Here is a 22,000-nt window from a genome sequence, read left to right on the forward strand (position 1 = left end):
TTCACTGCTGGTGTGCCAGCATTCCTATTTCCCTTTCTCAAACAGAGGTGGAGTCTGCTCCTATTAACCAAGTGGGAGGCAGGAAAGACATCTCTCAGCTAAAGAGTGGCATTTTACTCAGTGGTATTTTACAAAGGCTCCTCAGCCCCTGATGGGTTTAGGGCTTTGGGGCTTGCATCCTCACCTCACAGATACTACTCTTAGCGTGACAGGAGTTGCGTGCACACAGACCAGTGACATACCTGCCAAAATGCCACCTTCAGTGCTCGTGGTCTACCAGGGATTGCTGTCAATGACTTTGCAGGGTTTTTTTTCACCTGCTGATTTATAAGAACTGGGTGGCTACAGGGAATGACTAACCAAATGCATGTGAGCCAGAAAGATCTCATTCAATACCTGTGATAGGTCTCAGTCTCCGCAGCACTGACGATGGCCGCTTCATGTCAACAAGGAACTTGTACAGATCATCATCACTCAGGCGATCACCCTCCTGTGGGATGTTAGCAAGAAAAGTTATCTACACAACACTTCAGGATTGTGAGAGAATGAACAGACCATCTAATACTGCAGTATTAGACGTATCAGTATTCCCCCGATACCAAAATGTACCTTCCCAGAACAAGGTGTTAACATTAACATGCTAAATTACAGTTCATTTCTCCATCCTTTTCCCTTCCTTTTTCCCTTATTAATCATCATGACAGCTGCAGGAACTTCTAATTGAAAACCTTTTCTCTCCCCATCAATATTATCTTTTCCCAAACTGAAAATGGCTGTTAGAAGACTCCCCCCAAATACCCACTTTTTAGCAAGGATAATAGTTTGAAAAAGTATCCGTCATTCAAGTAGTGATCCTTGCTCCTTCTCTGCCTTTTCTTGGGTATGAGTCTAAAAGAGCCTCACTTCACAGAAGTGTTAAGAAATGGTGGGAAGCAGGAGGAGTCTGTTGTCAGCTTTCCTTGTGCCATGTGGTGGTAGCTCAGAACTTTGTTAATTATAGAAAATGTACCTCTGCCACCCTGTAAGTACCCAAAAAGCAGGAGATATCTGATCACAATGGTAGTAAGTCACAATATGACAAAAAAGAAGCAAATGGAAGGAGGAAAACGCTCGGTACTCAATGGAAGAAAACAAAGGGAAGATAAAAAATAAAAGAAGAATCAAGCTTAAAATCTTCAATCAACATTAGGCAATTTTTAAAGGACAAATTAATAAAAGAAGCTGTTTGAAAGCTGTCAAGTGAAAGCAACCTCAACAAAGGAATTAAATAAAGGCTTTTGTAAATCATTATTATCTTAGTGACCAGGTTTAAACTGCTGTGTATTACTTCCAACTTCCTACATGTTGGGTGCCTATGTTTCAGAACTGGATTTTATCAGCACCCCAAGTGAAAGGATGTGCTGCTGTCACTGAGACCCCAGAGGTACCATTCACAGCGCTCAATTCCAGTCATACTGAGTTTCAGGATAGCACAGAGCACCAGAGGCATGAGCAGCCCTCCACTTCCCTGGTTTGCACCAGTATAACTCAATGCCCTTGGTGACATTTCTCCTTGTTTACACTACTTATTTAAGAGCAGACTTTGGATGGGTACCCACAGTGAAAGTGGCACAGAACCAAAACAATCAGAAAGGGAAAAAGAGAGTTCAACCAACTTTCAATATATGGAACCTAAATCTTTGTATTCCCAATGATTGAGAAACCAGTCCAAAAAGTAGCTGGTTATACAATAGTAAATCCCTTTTTAAACACAAATGTCACAAAGGTGATATTGAAGTAACGATTTTCCTTAACCAGATGTGGCATTAAGCAAATCTTAGCAAAAAATCAATGGACTGAAACCATTTTCTAAGCTTAACTAAAAATTTTATTATGTTTAATGGTGGTTTTTAATGCTTCTCAGGAAAATCCCAAGCTCTGGCTAAGAGCTGCCACTAAGCAAAGCAGCATCAAAGTGACATGCTTTGCTTTCTCAGGTATCCCTGGATGCGGCCAACCTGATGCCAACCTCAAACCACATTGATGAACCTGGTTCTGATGAAACTGCTGATGTTTCGATGGTCTGTCTATCACCCAATGAAACCAAAGGAGTCCAATGACCATCATGATGAAGGCTATGCAACTCCTGGACTAGGAGAAATACCTGGAATACTTTTTGGCACGTACTAACCCAAAGATGTTATCCTCAGGTTTGTGAACTTTCTTCTATAAGCACTTTTCCAAACAGCATTTAACAAAAGGCCAGGCAGGGATTTTTCCATGTTAGAAAAAAACCTGGAGCAAAATAAACCAGTGTTCTCCTGGAGAGACCCAGTTCTCTTAGTTGGAGTCACTATGCCATAACTGTTTTATCATTCAAGGCAAAACTAGCTAATAATTCCAATTCCATATAGCAATTATCCATAGTAACCTTAATGAAAGAATCCACCAATGGACTCTGGACCCCCAGAATTAACCACCTGATATAACAAACCCACCGCATGCTGCTCAAAGACATCGTGTGATCAGGGAACAGACACTCCATGCACTGAAAACATCACAAATTAATCACTCAGCTCTAAACTGACTTCACACAATCAAATCACTATGTCCAAGGAGCAACTCCTTAATTAAACAGCTTCATACAATACCTGTTTAAAGAAGTTTGTCACTGTCAGAGTAGCTGGTCTAAAACTGCTCAGATTGCAAGCCTCATCCCCACTCGTGGTTCTCTCTAACGAACGCCTCCCAACAATACTGGAATTCCTCCTCTCTGACCACGATCCTTTACGTTCTTCAAGAAATAAAAGCAAAAAGGGAGAGGAATTACAAAAAAGAAGAAAAACAATAGCCCAAGAGTCTACTTTTGTTCCAACCAGGATTTTCTACACAGGAAAATAGGTGCTGCATTCAGAATTTATGCAATAAGCGTGATAGAAGAGGTGGTTATGCTAAGACAATCACACTCCTGAGGCATCAGGAGGCTATGAAGCACAGCTGACTACTTCTGCTCCTCTCACAGCAACCTCACCCCAGTGCCTTACTCCTATTATAAAAGTCTTTATCGTGTGGAGATTTATGTGTTTCTCTTGCTCTGAAAGATGATGAAGTTGGCAGTTTTGGGGATGCTGAAGAGCAGTTTCAGATGAGCTATGTGGTTCACAAAGATTAATCCACTCCTTTGGAAAATGTTCATCAGCCTGTAACGCTCTCTCAGTCTTAGAAGCCTGGTTTTAAATAATATAACAGATGGTTTGCTTGTAAAATCCTTGAAAGATAAACCCATTTGTTATCATGGACTTTTTTATTTCAACCATGACCCAAGACTATCAGAAGGCTCAGGGCAGGGGGAGGAAAGCGCTCAAGGAGCGATGGCAGCTACAGGGTATGAATCAAGGCTTCAGTAAACTCTGGATTTGTCCACATTCCCTCATGCAGATGTACTGTACCTCCTGTGCCAACTTCAACTTCCGTGGAGTCTCTTTCCAAGCTTCCAGCGCTGCTCACAATGTTCATTAAATGAATGGCTGTCCAGGCAAACGGCATCCGATACTTGCCTAGTCTTTGGCAAAACTGTTCTGCCTGGCATTTCAGTTTTTCCAACTTCTCCTTATTCTGTGAAGAGAATATTTAATCCAAGAGATTAAAAGGAGAGGAATAGGAGCAAAGGTTCATACAGTGATTTTGTGTTTCAATAGCACCTTCTAGAGGAGGATCACTAAGTGCTACGCAAATGGACCTGTGCTTCGCAAAACTGCCATCAGGCCAACAGTACCAGATGTGGGACAGCTGGATAGCCCTAAAGCAGCTGGCTTCATGCTCCTCCGGAACGGCCTGACAAATCCCAATGAGCTCATCTGCCCACTGCCCTTTCACAGAAAGCAGAATTTAACTCTATGAAGTCTGAAATGGCCTTTCTTGATGCGATTTTAAGCCAGACACAGGGTTGGGTGAAAACAAAGAGCACTCTGCTACTCACATCCTCCTAGTTCAGGATACGCTTGTGCACTTTGCTTGGAAGGAGATCTTGACAAATCACCTTTGCACCCACATTCCCAAGCACCCTGAAACTCCTATTCCAAAATTTCACTTAGGCACATGTCAACTTAGTGATCACAGGAAATGTAGGGTTTTTACTTGTGTTGCTTATATACCCGAGGTGAAAAACGTTCATTTTTCATATTGTGGTGGAGTGATACAAGGACAGAGACAGACCCAAAAATGTGAACTTCTTCAGCTAAAACATATACTAGAACTTTAGGAAGGCAAAACTTTGTTAGAATTTGACTGAAACTAACAAATGAACATCCCAGCTCCTTTGAAACAGCCATAATGGAAAGCCTCTGATCACAAGAAGTGCTGGCATCTCTGTTTTGCCCTTCATCCTGTCCTCACTACTACCCTTTGATCTTCACTTGGCTCAATCCAACTGTACAAGAAACTAGGAGCCATTGCTGAGATCCATAAGCACTGCCTCATACTGTATGTACTCAAGGTTTCCTTTACAAGCTTACCTGCACCTTACAAACTGGAGTTGTAAAACAATATACTGAGCTCAAGTTAGAGATCTCTCCTTCTGACTGCTAGTAAAAGCAGAGATTTGCTATACTATAACCACTGCTGTAACGAGAAAGCACTTCAGGAAAACAAATAGCAGGTGAAAGGAGCACAGCAAGTCCATAGTCCAGGTGCCACTGAATTCCGCAGGTGCTACCAGCATTCCTGAACCTACCAACTACAATTCCCACCCAGACTCCAATGTACTACCAATGAGCAACCTGCTGCCAACTGCAGGGAATAAGACTCCTCCCTGTGAGGAAACCTCTGCTTTTAGTTCTACAAGCAGACAGGCTGCATTTAAACATGTGAAGGAAAGGCAAAGAACCAGTCCAATTGGGCAGGTCCAGCCCATCTGCTGCACTTGGGAATGCCCAGGACTTTACTGCACAGGACAATGCCCAAACTGTTGAAGGCACGGATTAAAGAATGTTAATGAGAAACAAACCACTGAATTTATACAAATATAAATTACTGTTACTATATGTAAAAAGAACTGCTGTTGAGTGTGGCCCTTCTTATAAATATTATTGCAAATATTCAAAGAATAAGAAAAATCAGCAGAAAAAAAGAACCAGAAATGCCTTGCAATTCAAAACCAGGCCTGATGGATAATCTCCTGTTAACATATTTCATCCACTTTATGACCCTTCTAGAAGGCAGAGGTACTGTGATGGGGTTAAGGCACAGAAGCAATGGAAAAGTTGAGATTTTACTGCAAATCCACATCAAAGGTTGCTCCACTTGACCCCAGCTATAAGCAGGCAGCTTATCCTTCGGGACAGGGAATCACAGATGACTGAGCTTGATGGTACCCACACATCTCCTCTGTCGACTACAAAACCTGATGACCTTTAACTAGTCTACCCCAGTTAGGCATCAAGATTCAAGGGTCTTTGACTCTTTTTTGGCTTTTAGAATTTGACTAGATTCTTAATTAAAGGTGGATTCTTTTAATGCTAGGAACAGTATGAATGGCTGCTACAGTCCAATATGGAAGAAAATGCTGTAAGTTTAACTTCTTAATAACAAAATGCCTTAAAGCACTTTTTAGCAAACTGAGCCAAAAAAGAAATAAATAAGATTCTTACCTTTGCTGCATCAGATTCTTTAAAAATCATATAAGGCTCTGCACACTCCCCAATATCTCCCTGCTGTAACACTTTCTCCAGCTGAGAAGGGAAAATGAACCATTACAAGGACATGGATCCAGCAAGGATTGTTAAATTAAACAAACACTAGGAAGCAAAAAACAGTCTTTCTAAAGAGTTAAAGCTTGATTTCCCTTTGTGAGGCAGAGAACAAGCACTGCGCTTGTGTTGTTAGAACCATTAAGCTCCCAGATCTCCAGCTATAACTGAATCACAAGCGTAAAATATAGGTTCAAAGGGAACATATACCACTCCACTCTGGTTTGATCTGTTCAAGGGCCACTTTCAGCTCATGTTTGAGGTCTTAAAGACAGCTTACACTAACTAGCTGCCTTTAACATCGTCTGTTCTTATTTCTGGTCTCTGTATTAAGGGCCTACTGCAGCAGCACAAACAGGGGACTCGGATGCACTCAGCTAAAACAAGCACTATTTTAAATAGTATATTATTTTTTATAATTATTTATTATTTTTAATTATTTTATTTAAATAAATATATTTTTACAAATTTAGAAAATAATTACTTATTTTATTAGTATTTTATTTTTATCTTATTTAAATATTATATTATATATTATATTAAATAAAAAAATCAGTGTGCTTTCAAATCAAATAATGAAATAATCAAATAATTGAAGTCAGCCAAGGTGCAGATGTTTGCTTCTGAACTAATACAAAACTGCTTAATGCCCAGTTTCTGGCAGAAATACCTTCCCTATCACATCCCTAAGACTGTTTCTTTCAGAAGCATCCTGGCCCTCCCTCCCACACCCACTGCTCTGCACATGCTGTTACTAGATTAGAACATCTTTAAGGTTCTCCCGTGCTTATAAAGCACCATTCATATTCTCTATTAGTAGAACTCCAAGAGGCTTCCACAATATAAGGAACTTTTCACCAACTCACCTGGTGAGTTTATGCTGCCTGAAAAGTGGTTTCCCCATGAGTAAGATCCATGCAAAACTTCACCTGATAAGGCACATGATGCATCTTATTTATCCCTGACTAGATCCTTTTCATTATCAAATCAAAAAATCCCCTACGCCACCAGCTCCTCTTGGGTTTTACAAGCACGAACGTGCAGTCACAAGCTCTTTCAGCCACATCCCCATCTCATAAACATGGGGCTCTCTCTTCCTCGTATCTTGCAAAACTCAGAAGAGTGAATGTGTGTGCACAGGTAGAACGTGACTTTTAGAGGGAGTTCAGAGTCATACCACAGACTGGAGATCAGAATATACTCCAGCCACTGAAAGTCTTACTCTCCCCTGGGACTGTTTTGTCATGCCACAAAGCCTCAATTCATTACCAAAAGCTTATTCCTCATTTAAGAAGCAGTTCATGAAGGACTTGCACAAACCTCAGTCCCCAGGGTTCTCAAAACACAGCACTTAGGTAGCAGGCAATGTAACCACTGCCTGTGAACTGAAAGCATGCATTGAACTCCCTTTCTTTACAACAGGATGATTTTTTATGCAGAGACCAGACAAAAAGCCCTGATTCAAATGCCAATCTGAGCTGGTAACATTTGTGCTCTCATTAAATCAAATGAAAGAAGAGAAAATAACTTTTATCTTTGTATACTTTCATACAGGACTGACCAATGTGGCGTTTTACTTCAGTTATGGTTCTCACCCTCTTAGCAATTTCACTCCTTAAAGACCTCTGAAAATCTGGCTTAAGAGCAAAGATCACTTCAGAAATGAGATTCAATATGTATTTTTAAATCACTAACTTATCTATCACCTTAAGGAGTCAGCCCATTGTTTCGTATGAAAACCAAGGTCAAGCCCCAGAAAGCTGCTCTGTATCAAGCAAACCTTTGTGTTCTTCTTAGCTCTTCAATAACACAACAATGCCTATCTCCACGGAACTGTTTCAAAGGAACTTAAGGTACCAAGGGAGAATATCTGAAATGAAACAGAATTCTGCTCTCCAAATGTAAATCAGAAGTAAACTTGTCAGACAATGTTAAATGGAAACAGAGACAATGAGAGTTCTCATTTCTCTGGTATTTCTTACCTTTATTACTAGAAAGACATCTTGAGAGGGGTAAGTGATAGAAAAGATGGCAGATCTGGCCAGCGTGGATATAGCAGCAGGGGGAACATGTGGACGGAGCATTCCCTTCATTTGCTCAGAGTTTAAATCAAAGTAGAAGTTTTCTGAAATCTAAGGAAGAAGTTGGGTAGTTTCAAGTTATACCTTTTAGTTTTAGTGAACTCTTCACGAACAAAGCAGACAATTTCAAAACCCAAGGTTAAGAAACTACCAACGGTGCCTCCTTTCAAACCATAATGGGGGGAAAAATGCCTTTCCATTAAGAAATCAAGGCAGGACAGAAAGGAGAAAGGAAATGGAGCTAACAATACACACTGCCTATAACGTTTCCTCCAACTCATGTAAGGTGTGTAGTTCCATCACAGGGCTAGGAATTACAATTGCTATCTGAACTGAATATCTCAAAGTATCAAAATAGAAAACCATCTTTCAGATCATTCACAGAAAGAACAACACATCCTGCAAGATGAACAATGAGCTTTCCACGTTGAAACACCAAATCCCTGACTGCACCAAGGCTTCAGAGCCAAAAGGAATGTGAGCTGGTGTTATCAACACCAGAGGTCACTAAAGAACTTACTACAGTAGATGGGGCGGGGGGGGGGGGGAATGGGAGTAATGAGATGATAAAACTGGCTTATCAAATGTGATTTAAATATTAAACAAAGTTCACATAATATTCCACATACTCTCATCTACATAACTTAAAACTCAATGCATTAAATTCAAGTCTTAAAGAGATAAATGTCAAAATGCATATTTTTAACATTTTTTCTCTCTACTGCTGCTAATAGCTTGAATTAGGAAAACTAAGAGACTCTTCAAATATTAAATACAGAACATAAATAGGCGAATAAATGTATTTTGCATTTCCTATAACTCAGATCTTGAACAGACCCCTCAGTTTTGTTTTGATTTTAGCAATTTTAGAGCGTATGGCTTCCTTGTGCACTATTACAATGGCATTTGGACATATACCATGCTGAATCACGAAGAAGGCATTAAGGAAGTCACAAAGATTTAATCTAAATAAAAGGTTTCAGTTACTGAAGTTCTCTCTGGGGAAAAGACCTTTGAAAGCCAAGATTGGACAATGTCTATATTCTGATCTCAGGCACTCAGAAATATCGTTAGAAATACTCTGATTTCTAAAAATATTACTTCATATTTTTAGAAAAGTGGTTATACTTCATCTGTTTTACTAAGCAGAAGAACACAGAAGGTGGCTCATGAAATGGCCTCATCATTCTTCCAACCACTGGCATGCCGCTGCCTTCATAAAGGTTTGTTTCCAGAATTAATTCCTCCCTTTTTTCTTTATAGCTAACAGCTTTGCAACGCTTCAGTGGAAATGTGTTTAGAAAGTAATTAAAAACCTACCTTTTTCTTTTCTTTAACGTCGTACAAAGCCAAACTTGCAAAAATGGGCTCGATTTCTATTTCAAATCTTGAAAGAAAGAAACAGACAAAACCAGTTGACTTGCATTTTGTAAGAAGGAATAACCCACTCTCTCCCCAAATCCTTCCTAAGTGATGGCTGACCACTGTTAAACCAAGATGTCAGCAACAGCTGAGCCAACCTAAGGGCTTGCTCCTGCTGAAAGGGGAAAATTGCTCCTGTTTCCCCCCCCCCATTCCTCTCCTGTCCTGCTACGTCTACATTGCCTCTGCTCTCTTCCACTACGACATGCATTGATGCTCCGCGGACCTCCTAAAAGCCATTTCAGCTCATTGACCCAACAAAAAGGTTAGGATTAGGGTTACAGGCCATAAAGCCTACTTCTATAAATGCTTTTACCTTCTTCAAGTGTTGTTTGAAAGCTAAGTAAAGCAACCTAATAGCTTCCTTAAAGGAAGAGGCATTATTATTTGGGTACCTGGACCACTTAGCTCCTCTGATTACCTTGAAAAGATGCCCTCTATGCTAATTTCCTATGCTGACCTGTCGACAGGGCTAAATGGCCAACTGCTCCCCTCAGCAATATTGATCAGAAAGCTCCTTCCTCTCGAGTCAGGGACAGCTATTTTGGCAATGTTCAACATTTAACTCGTCAGAAAACCCCAATACCTCAAAGCCTCTTTCAGAAAGATGTCAGTTTGTCAGAGTAACTATTATCAAGTATTTATGCTGAGAGAATCACTTCCAATGAAACCATTAACCTACCAAATGGAGCTAAAGTTATTGTCAGTCAATTGGGAAGCTAAAGAAATCGGAAAAACATTCAAAACCTGTCCCTATATCCAAGGGAGCAGGGGCTGAAATGCCCTTATCCTGCCTGCACAGCCTCCCCATGACATTAATACCTAACCCACAGTGAGATACTCCCATGCACAAAGTTCTTGCAGAGAGCTCTCAGCTTCTTCTCAGCCTGGAACTCCTTCTTCCAATAGGAAGAACAGACAGGACTGCATCACCTAACAGGTAATTTCTCTAGTTTGGCAACAAAGGTGAGATTAACCTGAAAACGACCCTGCTTAGGTCATCTTAGCCTTCTCCCTGGGGAAGAGACTATCTATTTCTCTTTGTGCCACTAAGACAGTGTGATCTTGGATGCTTGCTACTGCAACTGTAGGTACGGTTTCAGAGATTACTATGGTACACAAACAAGCATGTTTGTGAAGATCTGCTACAAATTCACAATCGCCAAGAGAAGCTTAAATAGCAGAAATCATTAATTTCCACCATCTAACGTATTTATGCTAAAGACACCATCCTTTGGAGAGGAAGTTCCATAGCTACTGCATATTATGTTGTTCCAGTTCATAAAAGGCTGCAAAATCAGTTCATCTCTATGGCTATATTAGGTCCTGGAGTACTCTACGAGCAGGAGATATGTCCCACACATATATCTCAGTTATGAGCTGCAATGTAGTCTAACTGGAGCTCTCTAATAAGAAGGGTTGACCTAACTGAGGACACAGAAGATGAATACAGCAGTGTGGAAAATCAGTTTTGTACTTTATTTCTCCAAGGGAATAACAGTAAAATTTTACCTTGTGTTATTAGAGAAGAGTTATAGGCAATGAACCAGCTGCAGGTAACCCTATATTCAGGAGCTCCACTTCATTAAACTTGTTTAACAGGTTTCTATTCCTTCAGTTAATGCTTGCTAAGTATATAAAGTCTTCACTCTTAAAGGGACACAGTCAAGGTTGTTGAGCCTAAACTTCAGCAAATCTTTGGCTGTCTCATGTTTCAAGGCTTAAGCATTTTTCACCTTTTTTATTTGCTGCCCCTCTTCAGCATCCTTGTTACAGAGCTGAACACCGATGACTGGCCAACTTCAGAGCCCTGAATGAGGGCAGTGAAGCATGAGTGCTAGCAACATGGGCAAGTTTAGCTAAGACTGTCTGGAAACCAACTCAGAGGTATTTTCTATGTCACACCAATATGAAGAAAGTCTGGAAGATGAAACTGTCTGATGCAGTGCTGTGTAACTTACTCTTTACAGAACTAACCTTTAAGCCTATTGCCAAACCAATGCTACATCCCTTCAAGAGTAATAAACAAGGCAGCAGGGTTATTCCAGATGCACATGGATACAGCAGCAGGCTTCAAATTCTCAAGCATCTGTTGAAGTGATACTTACTTAAGGGACAAACACTTCACCAGGAGTCTTTGGCCAAAGTGCTCTTTGGGTACTTCAGGGACACTAAGCCGCTCTATAGGCTCCTCCTGAAATTAGAGACATGACACTTGTACAAACCACTAACACCATTAGGAAGCAAACATATGCATCACTTTTTTCTTCTAAGACACTAGCACCAATTCAATCCAAGGCTTACCAGCATGCTGCATTTAGCAGCAGCTATAAATATGCTAAATTAAATCCCTTTAATGTTTCTACATTACAGAGGATTGCATAAGCATAAAGGAAAACCAATCTTCTGGAAGTACTATCTATGGCAAGACAACATGCTAAAGAACATGCAACCCACAAAACAGCTAAGGCTCTCATGGATGTTAAACACAGGTGATCTTAACTCCTTTAAATCCATAGCAGACTGACAATTTTCACATTCCTTACATCCTTAACTTTTTTAGCCTCACCCACATGTATATAAAAATACCTCATCTGGTGCTGGATGTAGTGCAAAAAGCTCCTTATGCCTACTGGACTTCCTTTGATCTTCATTGTGGTGGTCTATCTCCTCATTTGGGGTTCGGTCCAGTAGGTTTGGAAGAAGGGCATCTGGAAGGGAGTTCTTCAGGTCAAAAATGCTGCATGCCCAGCTGCCCCGGGGAGTATCGTCAATGGACATTGAGCGGCGTTTAAGGTCATCCTGAGATTCAACAAATTAAAAGCAACTTATAATGGGAAAGGGACTGCACTTTTAAAACGTGACTATAAATCAGGTTTTATGCAGGAAGGTTTTAAAGGTACATTACTTGTTCATCCTGGTAACTGTTGCCATCTGGAGCTTCGTCAGACTCGAAGATCTGTTTGGGGAGCCCCTTTTGCCTCTCCTTCTGTTTGTCTAAGGTGTTGGGATTAAATCCAGTTCCCAGCTTGTGATATCTGAAAACAGAGCATTTCAAATACACCCTTAATGTCCTTTCTGACCCCAAACCCAGAAGCAGCATTACAGAACAAGCCCCATATTACCAAAGTGGGTCCTCTCAAAGCATAAGCTTCCCTCTGCAAACAGTATTTCCAGTCACCTTCCACTGTAGCTGGGTAATAATCCAACAACAGTATTCCAGTCCTACAATGTGACTCTGTTCAACCCTACAGCAACCCTGGGTGATGTCAAAAGAAGTATTTTCAGTGGCCAGTTAAGGCCATCATAAAATGTGTGATTGTGATGCCAAGCTTAAAACAGGCCAAGAACATGAGGACTGAAGGCCAGGAGTTCTGCTGGACCAAGAACTGAACTGGAGCAGACACTATTAGGAACCTGAAAACCAAAGCACCAACTTCAGGTAAGCCTGCATGAAGTGCAGAAGTCCTAAGCACCTCTGGAACACATATGACTTCCCAACCCCAACTAAAAGCAGCATGTTCCCATACTACCTTTATAGGCAGAACTGAGTCCTTTCAGAGCATTCCAGGGTGTTACAGCTAGTAAACAGTCTGTCTACTATTGCTGACAAGATCAGATCTCTTTGACTAACAAATCTTTTCATCATACCAAATGGCACTATGTGTATATTCACACACACAATTTTTGGATACCAAATGCCACTGTATATATATATATATATATATATATATTCACACACATATGGCCAGAGCCACAGCCTTCTTAAAATGTGCACTCTAAGTCAGTTCCTGAAGGAGTGCTGGAGTCACAGCTAGAATTAATTGTTCTTATCATGCCCTGTTACTAAAGTTACCAGAGAAGGATGCACTGATACATGAAAACTGTGCTAGCAGTGAATAAAGGGGGGAGAAAAAGGAGGAGAGTATCTTTCTCTCAAGGTTATCATTCCTGAGAGCTGAACAATACAATCTGTATAACCCTCACTGGGATGCCTGCATTTCACTCACAGCTCCACCACCAAGTGTAAATTCATTCTGAATCAGAGCTGACTTCAGAGGTGCTTGTGATCATTGCTGCCATCAGACTAGCATACAGAAATTATGCCGTAAGGTTGAAACAAGAATATGCTACTGTTTTTTTCATGCCAGTGAATAAAACTTCTTTACCTTTTCCAATACCACTACAGTAATCACTGAATAGATGGATTTGCCTGTCCCCAAAAATGTTTTGGTTACAAAGAACTGTAGACAGAGATTGACATAAGGATTATTACCTGTGGGGTGGGGGCAGAGATGGATGGCACATTGGAAGGTATGTTCTTCTAACACTAAAAGAGACGGATTTTGTGCTCCCAGAGCTAGCCACAGCACTCATAACCATTCAATAAGATGGATTAAGAGAAACCCATCAGCATCCTTACTTGAAAAACTATTTAATCCTCCCCAGCCAGGCCTTCAGGTTCTTCCTCTGCTCCAGCAGTACCCCTTCTGTTTCCACCCACTCTAGCACCATGATTTTATCCATGTTAAAACTGCTATAAACACTTATAGAAGTGCCTGACCTCCTCAAAAGGGGCAAGACAACCTCTGACTGTAGTTCAACAATCTCCCATCACACCTTCAACCCACTCAAGCGACTTTAATGTCTTTAGCTTCCTGCCTTCCCTGACACAGAATACAACCTGCAGCTGACCTACACAGGACAAAAAGCTCTGCTGCCACTAACTAGAACTTCCTCAGGGCAGGAATCACAGCCAGGTATTCCAGGTACCAGTGACAGTCACTGGGAAACCAAGAGGTGTGCTGGCTGGCTGGGTCACGTTGTCTAAGCCTACTGTGCATTCCAGACTCTGCCCACAAAGGCAGGGAGTTAATAAAGCATCTGTCTCTCTCCTGGCTTTCTTTCTGGGTGAGGGTTTTCTTCTGGTACGAGATTACAAACCACATTTTTATTAGGTCATCTCAGCACTGCAAAGCACATCTGCAGCATCCCCTGAAGTGGTTCTCAGGACAACATTAAACCAGTGAATTGTAGCAACTGCCACAAGGGCAGAGCTGTAGCTGTAGTCAAGTCATTTGTAGGTGATGCACATCACATGGATCACTTACTCCTTGACAGCAGCTCTTGAAACCATCAGACTTTCAATCATCAGAGAGTTCCAAGTAAAGCCACTCAGACACCTTCCTGCTAATCTGCATGATTTAATCAATGCATGCATATTCTCTAGCCTGGTAACTCATTAGGTAAATGCTGCCATAGTTCAAATATTAACAGTTATTTGTTTAAATTACATACTTTCTCAAAGTCTCTTTGGGACAAATGAAAGCTGCAGAGGGCACCTTATCTATTAGGTGGTTGTGGCTGCACATAAATCTTACATCGTTACAAAATGACTGCAACTCCTCTCTAAAAAAGAGCTAAAAACACAGGGAACAAAGAAAGAAACAAATGCTCAAAGCAATTTCACTTGGTCCCATTCCCTAATTCCTCTCCCATTCTAAAGGAGCAACTGTTGACTACAATGACCTAGATTTGCAGAAATGCCCCAAGGGATTTCAATGTCTAAGATCTAATTTTCCAAACACAAAGCTTCAGTTCAGCTAAACACAAGGCATCAGTTCAGCTGAGCTGGGCAATTAAAAGCCAGGGCACATGGACTCAGTAGCCAGGACAATAATTCATATATTAGAATAGGTTGGGTTGGAGAGGATCTTAAGATCATCCAGCTCCAACTGCCTGCCTTTGGCAGGGACACCTCACACTAAACCAGGTCACCCAAGGCTCTGTGCAACCTGGCCTTGAACACTGCCAGGGATGGGGCAGCCACAGCTTCTCTGGGCACCCTGTGCCAGCATCTCAGCACCCTCACAGCAAAGCACATCTTCCTTATATCTAACCTGAGCATCCCCACAGCAGCCAGCCAACCTGGAAAGCTTTAAATATGAAATGAAGCTGACAAACACCACGGGGGAACTCACTTTCTGTTCACAATCGCCCAATCTTCCGTGTAACTCCTTACACAGTCCCTCACGTGGGGGTCCATCTCACTGTTAAAAGAACAAAAACATCTTCAAAATCACAGGCATGGCAAGGAATTCTTAAACATCCCCACTTCCACTTAGGTTTGTATTGGTTGTGACGCAGACAATCGATGCCCTGGAGCAAGGTGTCACCCTGTCACCTCCTACCCTACCTCTCTTCAGGCACAGCCGACACAAGGGTGCGACATTCTCGAGGGGTGTACACGACTTCAATGTCATCAGGAGGAAACTCAAGCAAGTCCCTCAGGGGTCCCGACTCCACGGCAATGGGGTGTGTGATAAGGTAGTCCTCCAACTCAACCGGGTCCACTGCTTCTGTAAGTGGTACCTGGGGAAAGACAAGTGATGGAAGGGGTCTTTAAACAAGGTGAAAGAAAGAGAAGTCACATTTTAGAATCATACAATCACAGAACAGTTAGGGTTGGAAAGGACCTTAAGATCATCCAGCTCCAACCCCCCTGCCATGGGCAGGGACACCTCACACTAAACCAGGTCACCCAAGGCTCTGTCCAACCTGGCCTTGAACACCACCAGGGATGGAGCATTCACAGCCTCCCTGGGCAACCCATTCCAGTGCCTCACCACCCTCACAGCAAAGAATTTCCTCCTTATACCCAATCTAAACTTCCCCTGTTTCAGTTTGAACCCGTTACCCCTTGTCCTGTCACTACAGTCCCTAATGAAGAGTCCCTCCCCAGCATCCCTATAGGCCCCCTTCAGATACTGGAAGGCTGCTATGAGGTCTCCATGCAGCTTCTCTTCTCCAGGCTGAACAGCTCCAACTTTCTCAGCCTACCTTGTTTTTTAAACCAGCTCTCTTGTCTTTGAAACCAGCTCTTCTGTCTTGTTGAGGAAACCTGATCTAACGTAGAATCATAGAATGGTTTGGGTTGGAAGAGACCTTAAGATCATCCAGTTCCAACCGTCCTGATACGGGCATCAGACGATAACTAACTTTAATGGTGTTAACTTTAGCTAATACACATCACAAAGCTGTTTTTCATGTCTTATCTGATATTTCTGTGGATATGTCTATGATGCATACCGCCATCATCTAATGAAAAATGCAACCTAGAAAAAGGATTTTCATCTGTTTCCCAGGAATGCATCACTCTGCATCAGAAAAACTTTGGTGCTTTATTTCCCATGTGTATGACTTAGGATTTGTTTCTATCGTGCTCTGATCACAAAGGCAACCTTCACCCTGATCCACGATGCAAGAACCCTTTCACCCTCCAGCACCCCAGACAGGAATCCAGAGCAGGAGCTGATATACCAGGAACTCAGGAAGCCACTGAACTCTGTAAGACTAACATTAATCTGAACTAAAGCCCTTCCCTGGGGAACACAAAACACAATGTTTGCCTACCACAGGGATGAGTTTAACCACCTCTTCTCCCTGATATTTGGGCCTTTCGTGTCAAAGGATGCTTAAAAATCATCTTTACTGGGCATAAACCACCAATGCACAAGGAATAACTGAACAAACACACGAGTGGAAAACATTTCACTGGCAGTACTGATCTCTCCATGCTAAATAACATTGAGCTTCTTTTAGGTACAGGAAAAAAGATAACTGCATAAACTGGATAGATACTCCCACTGCATAACTGTGTGTTTTTACATATGCATATTCTATATCCTGAGATCATTATGCTGTGAGGCTGCACATAAACACAGACATTAAGAAAATGAAACACTAAAAGCAAGTTTTGAGGAACCTGTCTCTACAGCAACTGACTGGTTTCCTGGAATTCCCTGGCACATCTCAGTGAGGCTGAGGGGTTTAACGTGAGTCACAAAAACACATGAAATTCCAGCTATTTTTCTCTACTACTTCCTCTTCCCTGTCATCTAGTGTCTGTGGGACACAGAACTATCCTGTACCTTGTCTTCTGCTGCTGCTGACTTCAAAAAGAACACTTAGTATTTAAGGTGTAAATGTGCTTCTCAACAGAATTGCTGTGCCAATGCCAAATTCCAGCTTTTAAACTTCCATTGCCAAAAGGTTCCGAAATGAATGAACTTTCTCCTTAAGCAAAAAGACTTGGCTAACACAGAGGGTACTGAAGGAATACTGCAACCTTCCTAAACGGTGTGCCTCCAGTGAAGTCAGGTGAACTGGAGCAGGTGACTTCATGCCAGACACGGATCTGGTCCACCAAGAAATATGATGCTTGGAAACTCAGTGTTTAGTTCTGCAATTTAGATAAAAGACACACACTACTTTCCGTGTAAAGAAATACACCACCATCAACATCTATTTAGCCCTGGCCCCATAACCTTTTGTCCCCTTCTAATCCTGAATGAACTAAAAGTATGTGACTTGGGGGACTTCTGAAAGCACAAATCAGACACTTTGAACTGTTCTCATCACTGCAAAGCTCCCAGTGAGCAGAACGTGGCGTTGCTCTCTCCCACATTACACTTAACATGTCATCACCTCATGCTGCTTCTTACACCCGAAACAGCTCCACGTGGCACTAGAGAACTGACAGAATGTCCAGCATTGAAGTGTGGCACTTTAGTACTGAGGAATTGCTAAAAGTCCATGTTTTCTCAGAAGAGCTGCTGCACAATAGACCTCAGAGCAGCCTTCCAGTATCTGAAGGGGGCCTATAGGGATGCTGGGGAGGGACTCTTCATTAGGGACTGTAGTGACAGGACAAGGGGTAACAGGTTAAAACTTAAACAGGGGAAGTTTAGATTGGATATAAGGAGGAAGTTCTTTGCTGTGAGGGTGGTGAGGCACTGGAATGGGTTGCCCAGGGAGGTTGTGAATGCTCCATCCCTGGCGGTGTTCAAGACCAGGTTGGGCAAGGCCTTGGGTGACCTGGTTTAGTGTGAGGTGTCCCTGCCCACGGCAGGGGGTTGGAACTCAGTGATCTTAAGGTCCTTTCCAACCCTAACTATTCTATGGTTCTATGATTCTATAATACTACTGCTACTTTCTACCCATAGACCTCAAAACCAAAGAGTAAGACCCAGAAACTGAGAATCCCTGTAAACGAAGATAAAGAAAATCACTGTGTGAAAGCTGCTGAGGCATTGGGCAGCACAGCTGCTGGGAAACAGTCCTCCTATGGCTGGTCCAGAGCCCCAACCACAAAGCAACGCAGTGCTGCATTGGCACTCAAAGCACCCTCATTGGAAGAAGGACAGAGGGTTAAGGTAGCCTCAGGGGGTGACTTAAAGCTGCTTAACTGAGCCTATTTTTAAGCCTGAACATTTTAGGACAAGCTTGAGTGAGTCTAGAGGAGGCCACAGAGATACCACAAAGATGGAACAGCTCTGCTCTGGAGCCAGGCTGAGAGAGCTGGGCTGGGGCAGCCTGGAGAAGAGAAGGCTCCTGAAGGGGAGACCTGAGAGCAGCTCCAGTGCCTGAACGGGCTGCAGGAAAGCTGGAGAGGGGCTTGGGACAAGGGCCTGTAGGGACAGGCCAAGGGGAATGGCTTGAACCTGCCAGAGGGGAGACTGAGATGAGCTCTTAGGCAGAAGCTCTTCCCTGTGAGGGTGCTGAGGCCCTGGCACAGGGTGCCCAGAGAAGCTGTGGCTGCCCCATCCCTGGCAGTGTTCAAGGCCAGGTTGGACACAGGGGCTTGGAGCAAGCTGCTCTAGTGGAAGGGGTCCCTTCCCGTGGCAGGGGTTGGAGCTGGAGGAGCTTTAAGGTCCCTTCCAACCCAAACCATTCTGTGATCCTATGATATTTTGAATCCTCCCTTCCACACTGGCAGCTCCAAAGCTGAGGCACCTTCCAGTGCTCAGCAAAACTGAGCTGCCCACACAAGTGCTGTGTTTCCATCTGCACAAACATTTACCTGTGCATCTCCCCAGGCTAACAAAAAGGAACCTTTTCCTCATTCCCTCCAATCATTGTAATCCACTCATCCTGATAAAACAGAAGAATATTACAAACAGGCAAGGAAAACACTCTGCATTAGTGCAGGGTGGAGGGGGACACGCAGGAGCAAGCAGACACAGGGCAGAGACCGGCACTGCCCCAATGGCACCGTGTTTCCCCATTCCTGGCATTTTGCATCTTACATTTCACTTGTCCAACAAGAGCACCGGAATGTGTTGGACAAAAGAGGGAATAAACTTACTCTGCTCATTAAGAAACACCTGATCCAGAAAGGGGGCCAATGCTGAGGAGCCTGGGTCCATGCTCCGAGGGCTTCCAAGCCCTCCGTACATCTCAGGATGAAGCCCAAGGTTGCATTTTGCAATCTCCCTGTTTGTCTCTTCGGGTAACTATTGTGCCATGAAGATGTAAACAAACACAAAAGTCAAACCCAGAAGCCTGTATTAGACTCACCATCTGTGCAGCCAGAAATACTGCCTAGCACCTGAGTAAACAGGCCACACATAAATCCATGGCTATGAAGAGGAACTCCTTGGTGTCAGACTATTGGCAGATAAAAGGCAAGCACATCGAAGCTTTAGATATTTGTGGGGGATGAAGTGATGAACGAGGAGGAGGAAATAAGGATGAGCAAATGCACCGAAAGGAAAATGAACCCAAATGGTGTCCCTGGGTCTGAACTGAACAAGGAGAGCTCCTCTCACGGCTCACTACTGATGGCTTAAACTTTCCTCTGCCCTCCTTTAGGCTCCTGCATCACTCTGAAGTTGTGGATGAGACCAAGAACAGACGAGAGCAGACATGGAGCTATTCCTGTGTCACCTGAAATTGCCATCAGATTGAACAGAAGGAGCTGGATGAGTTCAGATAAGGACCAGGGTACCCAACCTCACCATCCCAGCCTCACCGCTGACGGAAGAGCAAAACCTGCTCTATCTCCCACTGCCAAGTCTCCAGGCCCAGCTTAATTCCTCATTACACTAGGAAAAATAACAAGGCACCCAACAACCAACTCCCCAGGCCGTTAGCCAAGTATTTTCCTGGCTTACAAACGTTTCAACTTTATCCTTGTCCTCCAAGACACGCAGACAGGTTTTCTTCATCAGGCTTCCAAAGGGAGAGGGACAATTTCAGTCAAGTGTTTGCAGATGTGCAGTCCACTTACCAACTGCTAATGGGGGAATAGTGGAGAGTTACTGTAGGAGATCACTGACAAGGTGTCCATTTCTTCCAGCAACCAAAGCTGTACAGGAGCTCTGACCATCTTCCCAACCAGGACTGTGGAATCGTCTATATTAATGGCAAAACATGCAAAGGAAAGCCCGCTCCCCAAATCGTGATTGCTGCTCCTTTAAGAAATACTCTTTATTTAAGCTATAATTACAGAGCAAATTCTGGACAGCCTTTCAGACAGGTCCTTAACATGGTTTTCACTGTCTTTATCCCAAGATCAGACTCAGCCACCTCACCCAGGACAAGTGCTATTCTGGTGCTCTTAAAATTAATAGGGCTACTCAGGGTGAAAGAGGCCACTCGGTGTGAGTAAGAGGGGCATAACCTGCTCCCTGCCAATGTAAGTACCAAATACACTGTGCTGATAAACTGAGAGCACAGGAGAAATCAAACAGGACTCTCTCCTTTTCAGACTTACACATCACTTGCAAATAACAATTCTGCATATCTATGCCCTTAACCTGACCACAGACACACGCTCTGTCAGCTTGACTACGACACCAGCCTGATTGATTTGGCTTATATAAACTGTTTAACACACACGCTCCATAGGTGCATCTGTGTTGTTGCAGTTACGGCTCTCAGCAGTTGCATTACAAACCCTATTTCAAAGGTTTACAACTCTCCTGCAGCAGGGACAGTCAAGCTTTCTTCTTTAGGGCTGTGTTATTCTTCACCGTTATATCCCCTTAAAAGCTTGAGAATAAAATTGCACTTCCTATCGACTTTGCCCTTACCGAGACAGCAAACATTGTATTTTGCTGTAGTTTTAGTGCACCTCTACCCGAAATATGTCTCTCTCCTCTTTATTTGCTTCTTTTGAGCACCGACCTGTATCATCATCATCAGTTCCCAACGAAGCATCTGCACAAATCTGGCAACAAAGGCAGGAGTCACTCTAGCCAAGCATCTCATCCAAGGACTACAGGAGCAAAGGGCTAACACAGAGGGAAAGCTACACCCAGGGCACCACGCTGCAAAGCTCATGGCTTATTCCACCCCACCAAGGAAGCAAAAAGTAACATGCAAAGGGCATGAGACTTGCTCTGTTGTGGCATCCCTGAGAGGACCACAACCAGCTCCCTCATGCACAAACCCTTCTGACAAGCAGGACTTCCCATGTGTGCCAGTGACCAGGGGTTTGCTGAGCAGCAGTGGTGGCTGGACACTTTTTGGCTGGACAGGATGCTCAGACATCAAGTCTAGGTTATGCTTTGCCAAGAAAGGTTGGACCTTTCCAACCCTGGATTCGGGGATTCTATGATGCCTCACTAACAAAGGCAATGGGGACACTTGCACAGATGCACTTTTCATCATGCTCTAGAAATGACCTTACAAAGGATGTCTTACATCCTTTCATCATTTCAAACATTTGCATTTAATTAGCATGGCATTTAATTAGCCATCTTTACATGTCTTTGCTGGAAGAGCCTCCCCCTCAAGTATGCTGCCTTACTGAACCAATGACACCTACACTAGTACCTAAAGACTGAAGGTCTGCTCTCCTGGGCACTGATCACAGTAGCAACTAGGGACAGAAAGGAATTATTATTATCTCCATCTCACAGATACTGACTGAAGCACAGGAGAATCATAGAATCAACTCAGTTGGAAAAGACCTTAAAGATCATC

At 42.9% G+C, this 22,000-nt stretch overlaps 1 protein-coding gene across 16 annotated transcripts in view; it reads right to left on the reverse strand.

Moving 5' to 3' along the window:
- The window catches only part of DOCK7 (dedicator of cytokinesis 7), a 109,828-nt gene that overhangs the window by 67,030 nt on the left and 20,798 nt on the right, over window positions 1–22,000 (reverse strand). For all 16 annotated transcript variants that reach the window (XM_061469624.1, XM_061469623.1, XM_061469619.1 and 13 more), the window contains exons 3-13: window positions 15,426–15,601; window positions 15,211–15,279; window positions 12,138–12,267; window positions 11,819–12,031; window positions 11,338–11,423; window positions 9,128–9,194; window positions 7,709–7,858; window positions 5,628–5,708; window positions 3,429–3,594; window positions 2,631–2,773; window positions 397–490 (exon numbers count right to left, since the gene is read on the reverse strand). In XM_061469624.1, coding sequence (XP_061325608.1) covers window positions 397–490; window positions 2,631–2,773; window positions 3,429–3,594; window positions 5,628–5,708; window positions 7,709–7,858; window positions 9,128–9,194; window positions 11,338–11,423; window positions 11,819–12,031; window positions 12,138–12,267; window positions 15,211–15,279; window positions 15,426–15,601 — 1,375 coding nt within the window. The remainder of the gene's footprint in view (window positions 1–396; window positions 491–2,630; window positions 2,774–3,428; window positions 3,595–5,627; window positions 5,709–7,708; window positions 7,859–9,127; window positions 9,195–11,337; window positions 11,424–11,818; window positions 12,032–12,137; window positions 12,268–15,210; window positions 15,280–15,425; window positions 15,602–22,000) is intronic.

Source organism: Pezoporus flaviventris, unplaced genomic scaffold, assembly GCF_033815535.1.
Source record: "Pezoporus flaviventris isolate CSIRO_AGI_PZ_B2104156 unplaced genomic scaffold, CSIRO_AGI_Pfla_v1 ptg000059l, whole genome shotgun sequence".
Taxonomy (NCBI): domain Eukaryota; kingdom Metazoa; phylum Chordata; class Aves; order Psittaciformes; family Psittacidae; genus Pezoporus; species Pezoporus flaviventris.